Genomic DNA, 6,970 nt, shown 5'->3' on the forward strand with positions numbered 1-6,970 from the left:
AGAAGGGCCTTGGAAGGATTTTTTAGGGATGCTTTAGATGTATAAAATCAAGTATTTTATAGAAAATTAATAAGATCCGAAGCGAGTTAATAAAATTGTCATAGTTTAGTACTGTTTTAGTAGATACGCTCTGTGTGGTTCTTTTAAAGATTTTTTTCATTATACCGCAATCAAGGACAAATTTTACTAGTCTGATTAGTTTTATTATTCATTAGTTTATTACTCTTCCAAGAATTTTTCTAGTATTGCTTTCGTTTGGAAATGCAGCTAACTGTAATAAAAAAACAGTAGTAGGATTTTTATGTATAAAAAATGCTATATTCTTAAAATAAAAAAATTCTTGTATACTAACAAGTTTATAAAGAAATAAACAAATTACAATCTAAATTTCTTGGAACGAAAAGAACGAATCTCTTTTTACTCAAGCAGTAACAAAAATATTTCCTTAATAAGGCTCTACTTCAATATTATCTTATAAGGACCGGTTAAACGTTATTTGTTACACATCTTGCAGGACCCTTGTCTTTCTATCCCTAATAGGACCCGATTAACGTTACGGAAAAATAATCAGGCCCTTACCAGAGAGTCCTATTAATTTTTCTACTCGGGAAAGTGCGTGTGAATTGCACAATTGTTTCAACTGTAACGCTGTAACAATTTACGCAAACAAGATACCGACGAATCCTCCCTAATAAGAGGCCCATTACGACGCATCTCGTACGAGGAATATTAGCCCGGGAAGAAACAAAGTTAACGTTAAAGGAATTCTCTCTCTCTCTCTCTCTCTCTCTCTCTCTCTCTCTCTCTCTCTCTCTCTCTCTCTCTCTCTCTCTCTCTCTCTCTCTCTCTCTCTCTCTCTCACACGGTGAAGCGGGATAATTACCGTCGTGCATCTCTTGGCTGGGGGGCACGTTAATAGTCGTGATGGATACGTTTTTCTCCGTCTCCGTGGGGCGGCTCGGGCTCATCGTGCAGGATACTCCGATGCAGGACGAGGGGCAACAGGTCGCGGACGAGATGGTCGAGGTGGAGGAGCTCGTCGAGCTGGACGCGGCGGCGCAGGAGACGGAGACGGACGCGGAGCCTGGCGGCGCCGATGCGGAGGACGAGACGACGGCCGCGGTGGACTTCCAGGTCTGCGTGGAAGACGGCCACCAGCCGCCGTCCGACCCGGGCCCTGGTCCTGGGCCCTCGCTGGGCCCGTTTTGCTCCGACATTCTCAGCTGGTCGCGCTGCTGCTGCGCGGCGCTGCTGCTGCTGCTCGTGGTACGACGACTCGTGGCCTCTCGATCTCCGCGAAAGCGTACAGCATCCTTACGGCGGACCCCTCCTGCTCACGCGCCGCCGCGGATTATCGGTAGCTGCGTGTGTGCGGCCTCTGCACGGCGATGCCGATCTCTCTCTCTCTCTCTCTCGCTCTCTCTCTTTCTCTCTCTCTCGCTCTTGCTCGCTCGCTCGCTCGCCTCTCGCTCGCTTCCCGCAGTCGCTGAAACACGCAGAAGGAGGGAAACGTGTAGTGTCTCGTTAGTTAGCTTCGCTCGGTTAATAGCGAAATACCGAGTGACTAAAACTTAATCTCGGCGAAACGCGTTGATCGCGCGATGAGCCGAAAGCCTCGCGCATCGAGAAAGTAAGACGCGGCGGCGAGGAAAGCGGAAATTGCGCGAATTCATGTGAGATTCGTCACGCTCCCCCGCTCAGCACGACCCGCGCTCAGATCGCGGTGGCTCGAGAGGACGATCGACGAAGTGCGAAACTCTCTCTCTCTCTCTCTCTCTCTCTCTCTCTCTCTCTCTCTCTCTCTCTCTCTCTCTCTCTCAGCTGGAACAAGGAATTAATTCCTTGTCATCCGAGCGCTTTGACGATAACACTGTGCTGAAGTTCGATCGAATTTGCAATCCACAGTCGAGCGTTGTAACGCGTCTCGCTTCCGCTCTCCGATATATACGTATAAATAAGTACGAGAAGTACGCGATAAAGTATAAGCGTTACATGAATCCGCGGGTGAGTCAATACCGCATGACGCGCGCGGAAAACATTGGCAACGTGTCGCGGGCAAAATTTGTCGCGCGACGCGCGATCGTCCGCCGAAAATCCACTCCGGCAGGCAAACGCGCGCGACGGAGTCGCGCGCGCGCGCGTGCGCGCGAACGCTCACGCACACTGTCGTGTCTTTCGCGCAAGGTTACGCCGATGGTCGCGCCGCAAGGCCGGCCCACTTCCGGTCCCGCGGAACCGTCGAACGACCTTCGCGCGGAAACGCACACGTTCACTCACGCCCGCACATGGCGCGAACGCGTGCCCGAGACGAATGCCCGGCAGTGGTTCGTGATTCCGCTTCGATCCTTGGAGAATCGATCTCGCCTCTCGCTCTCCTGGTCCTTTCTCTCTCTCTCTCTCTCTCTCTCTCTCTCTCTCTCTCTCTCTCTCTTTCTCTTTCATGACCACCCGACCAACCGATCCCCCAGGATCTTGACTTGTTCTCCCCCCGCGGCCCGTCGGCCAGGGCTTCTATTTTCGAGCTATCTCGAGATAGCTGTCTTTTTTTATCTACACACAAGTTCTCGAAAATGAGAAGGAAGGAAAACGGGAGGAAGGATATATTCCGAATGGATCGGATTTAAGTGGAAATACATTTTCCCCGCACTGAGAGAGAAGTATATGATATTTGGAACTATTATAATGATATAACAACTAGATTATAGTCCGAAGTTCATCATATTTGTACGTATTAAGTAGTAAGTAATAAGTAGTAAGTATTACCATAATGTCGGTAATGATTACGATATAGGCATAATATAACCAAGCATATAATATTTTTACTAAAAATTATAGCAAGTTAAACTAAAATTATCGTATGGATGCAAATATAAAATGGTAGGTGAAAGTAGCTCTTTTGTACAGTCAATATTACCTGAATATTCGCTAAATAATGGCAGATGTAACTATATGAATATTGAAATCTCACTATATTTGTGAATGAGAAGTTACCATATATGTGGTAAAAGTAACTAAACGCAATTATTTCAGACGATCATTGACTATATATTTGTGTTTATCCTACTATATTTTGCAGGTTTTCACGAACTATGAAAGTATGGTCGACGCCAAAATGAATTATAAAATATAGTGAGATTATAGTCAATTCAACTATATTTTTCTATCAGTTTCTATCAGTTTTATTCGGCGGGCTTATTTATTAGGCTTTCCACAGAACGGTCTTGAAGTCGCGCGTACAAAGTAGCGTATCTTAAGGTAAAGCTAATCCCAACCGCGTTTATCGCACGCTTAATATTGAAAGATACGCTCGCAAGCGCGACGCGATAATCGGCGATAATAGAAATAGCAAAGTATCGAGAAAGAGGAATGGGCGTCGCGCGCAGGTGTGCGCGATTTCCGCCGCGGCGATTTTCATATCGCGGGATCTCCGATAGCTCGCCGCCTCTCGCAACGGTAAAACAGCGGCTGGAATTTCCTACTTCTTTTGGACATGCTGCATGCGGAAAGCACGAATATTTATCACTCTCCGGTCCGCTTGCACGTGAACCGTGTTGCGAAGTACACGTTCATCTGGGTCACACGCTCTGAAGCGTAAACCGCTCGGGTAATTAAAATAATTTACGCGCCGCACGGAGAAACCGCGCGAGAGCCGGCCAGCAGTCTATCGACTGTGGAGATGCGCGATTTTCGAAACGACGCGTGTCGCGATGGGGATGCTGATATTACCCCGTGTAAAAAATCGTTAAAGCCATCCCCTCATGAAGCATAAGGCTCCGATAAGGTTAAAAATAGGATGGACCCCAAAAAGGGATACCTCGTTATTACCACGTCAGGCCCCAAGATGGATCTTTTAGGGATATATATATATATATATATATCTTAGATTTTACGAAATGAGGCTTTAATAAAAAAAACTGATAAGGGCCTTAGAAGGATCTTTCAGGGATGCCTTAGATTTCACGAAATAAGGTTTTGATGAAATAAGGAGAAGCTGAGAAAGGCCTTAGAAGGATTTTTTTAGGGATGTCTTAAATCTAATAATTAATAGGGAAAGCTGAAAAGAGCCTTAGACAGATTTTTTAGGGATGCCTTAGATTTTATGAAGTAACGCTTTAACATGGAAAACTGATGTGGACTTTAGAAGGATCTTGTAAAAGGATGTTTTAGATATATAAAATGAAATTTTGTTATAGAAACGCTCTATCTGGTTCTTTTAAAGGTTTTTTAATTATACCGCAATTAAAAACAAATTTTATTAGTTTTACCAGTTGCCATATTCATTAGTCCCTTCCGAGGATTTTTCTAATATTGCCTTCGTTTACAGCAAACTTTAATAAAAACAGTAACAAGATTTTTATGTGTAAAGAATGCTAAAGAATATTTTATTGTAAGGTATGCTACATTTTTAAAATAAAGAATAAGGAAATAAAAAATTGCAGTCTAAATCTTTTGAAATGAAAAGAAGGAATATTTTTATTCAAGCAATAATAAAAATATTTCCTTACGAGGCTCTATTAACCCTTTCACTGCTGAATTAACTTCCATTGAGAAAATTATTAAAATATTTGGTAGTCCTACGTTTTTTGGATCGCTGATTACGAATCTAAAGACAGATTTGCAAAATTCAAAATGGCGGACTCAATACGGCGATCATGATGTACAAAATTAATGAAAATTCCAATTATTATTAAATAATGAGCAGGTCGTAATAAGAACATATGATTCTAGACGATGGAATTCGATCGAGCTGGAAAAAATTTATGTGGGAAAATGTTCAATACTGCATATTTATGCTTACTAGAGATTGAACATTCATTTTTGAGTAAAATAATATTGATAGTATGGATAAGATGGAGATAGAGAATAAAAAAACTAGGAAAGATAGAGCTAAAAAATGCAAAAAAATCAAATTTCGGCCGTTTTTGTAGAAATATTTGTTTATAACGAAAAATCTAACCTGCAAAAAAATACTGAAAGAAATATATGTTTTTGTACAACATCAGAAAAATATTTGGTGAAAATTTCAGACCTCTACATTCGATACTCTCCGAGGAATCGATTTTTCCCTAAAAAAAAAAAGCATTTCCTTTCTTTTCAACTTTGATTTGTTATAAATAATCACAAATGAATAATTGGGTATAAAAACCTATTGGAGTATGTCGAACAACTATTCAGTTATCTGGGAAACTCAAATCCCCGATTAGTTCTTCAAAATTATGCGATTTACAACGCAAAATTGAATCGAGATAAGGTGGGAAGTATATTTCCCGCTAACAGTGAAAGGGTTAAACCATTCGTTACACCTTTGTAGGTCCCTTGTCCCGTTCTATCCTTACTGAGACCCGCGATTAATTTTGGAGAAAAATAATCAGGTCCTTATACTAGAGCCCTATTAATTCTTCTACTCAGGACGTCGCGTCTCATAACTCATCGTTGACCCGAGCCTTGGTCTCGTACGTGCAGTTTTCAACCGCACGCGACGCGACGTTTCGCGCACTGATAGAAAAATATATAGTTGAATTAACTATAATCTCACTATATTTTATAGTTCATTTTGGCGTCAACCATATTTTTACAGTTGGTGGAACCTGCAAAATATAGTAGAAAAAACACAAATATATAGTCAATGATTGTCTTAAATAATTGTTTAGTTACTTTTACCACACATATGCTAATTTCTTATTCACAAATATAGTGAAATTTAATATTCATATAATTACATCTGTCATCATTTGGCAAATATTCTGCTAATATTGACTATATAAAAGAGTTACTTTATCTACCATTTTATATTTGTATCCATAAATAATACAATAATTTTAGTTTAGTTTAACTTACTATAATTCTTAGTAAAAAAAATATTATATTGTTGGTTATATTACACTGAGAGAAAAGTATATGATATTTGGAACTATAATGATATAGTAACTAAATTATAGTCCGAAATATTATATTCATAGTAAGTATTGCCATAATATCGGTAATAATTACGATATAGGCATAGTATAACCAATCATATAATATTTTTACTAAGAATTAATAAAAATTAGTAAGTTAAACTAAAATTATTGTATGGATACAAATATAAAATGGTAGGTAAAGTAACTCTTTCATACAGTCAATATTACCAGAATATTCGCTAAATGATGACAGATGTAATTATATGAATATTAAATTTCGCTATGTTTGTGAATAAGAAATTAGCATATGTGTGATAAAAGTAACTAAACAATCATTTAAGACAATCATTGACTATATATTTGTGTTTTTCTATACTATACTTTGCAGGTTCCACCAACTGTAAAAATATGGTTGACGCCTAAATGAACTATAAAATATAGTGAGATTATAGTTATTAATTCAATTATGTTTCTCTATCAGTGCATGCCTACATCGTAATTATTACCGATACTATAAGTATGATAAATATTTCGGACTATAATTTAGTTACTATATCATTACAGTCCCAAATATCATATACTTTTCTCTCAGTGCGTCTGCAAGCTCGCGACGTGGAGCGACAGGCGATGCCGAGTCGCGGCTGCGGTCTCGCGATAAAGCCGCCGCGCGTCTCGAGAGAGGAGGAGAATCGCGCGAGGAGTGTCCGCGCGCGAGAGAGATGTGCACGCGCGTGCCCGCCGTGAAGATGGGATATCGACGGCGCGGTACTCGTCCGCGGGCTTCCAACCGCGGCCAAGGTAAATAATCGCACGAGAGATAACGAGAACGCGCAGCGGCCGGCGGTGCGCGCGGGGAGAATAATCCCGCTGCCGCGTTATTTCACGCGTCATAACGCAGCCGCTATTCCGCGCGTTGCGCGAAGCGGACGTGCCGCTCGTTCGCGAGCGCGGAGCGTCGTCGGCTCGCACTCTCTCGTGCGCTCTCCGGGAACCCGGACTAGTTTCTCGCCGCGCGAGACGCAGCCGGTGCGCAGCAACCGTTTCAGTTTCGCGAGAGGGCTCGAGCATAT

At 41.6% G+C, this 6,970-nt stretch overlaps 1 protein-coding gene across 1 annotated transcript in view; it reads right to left on the minus strand.

The window, feature by feature from the left end:
- Positions 1 to 6,970, minus strand: part of Hr39 (nuclear hormone receptor FTZ-F1 beta) — a 34,446-nt gene that overhangs the window by 6,201 nt on the left and 21,275 nt on the right. Inside the window, exon 2 of the mRNA XM_011143308.3 lies at positions 884 to 1,486. Within this exon, the coding sequence (XP_011141610.1) occupies positions 884 to 1,217 (334 nt within the window). The 5' untranslated portion in view covers positions 1,218 to 1,486. The remainder of the gene's footprint in view (positions 1 to 883; positions 1,487 to 6,970) is intronic.

The sequence above is a fragment of the Harpegnathos saltator genome, unplaced genomic scaffold, assembly GCF_003227715.2.
Source record: "Harpegnathos saltator strain DR-91 unplaced genomic scaffold, Hsal_v8.6 scaffold26, whole genome shotgun sequence".
In the NCBI taxonomy this organism is placed as follows: Eukaryota; Metazoa; Arthropoda; class Insecta; order Hymenoptera; family Formicidae; genus Harpegnathos; species Harpegnathos saltator.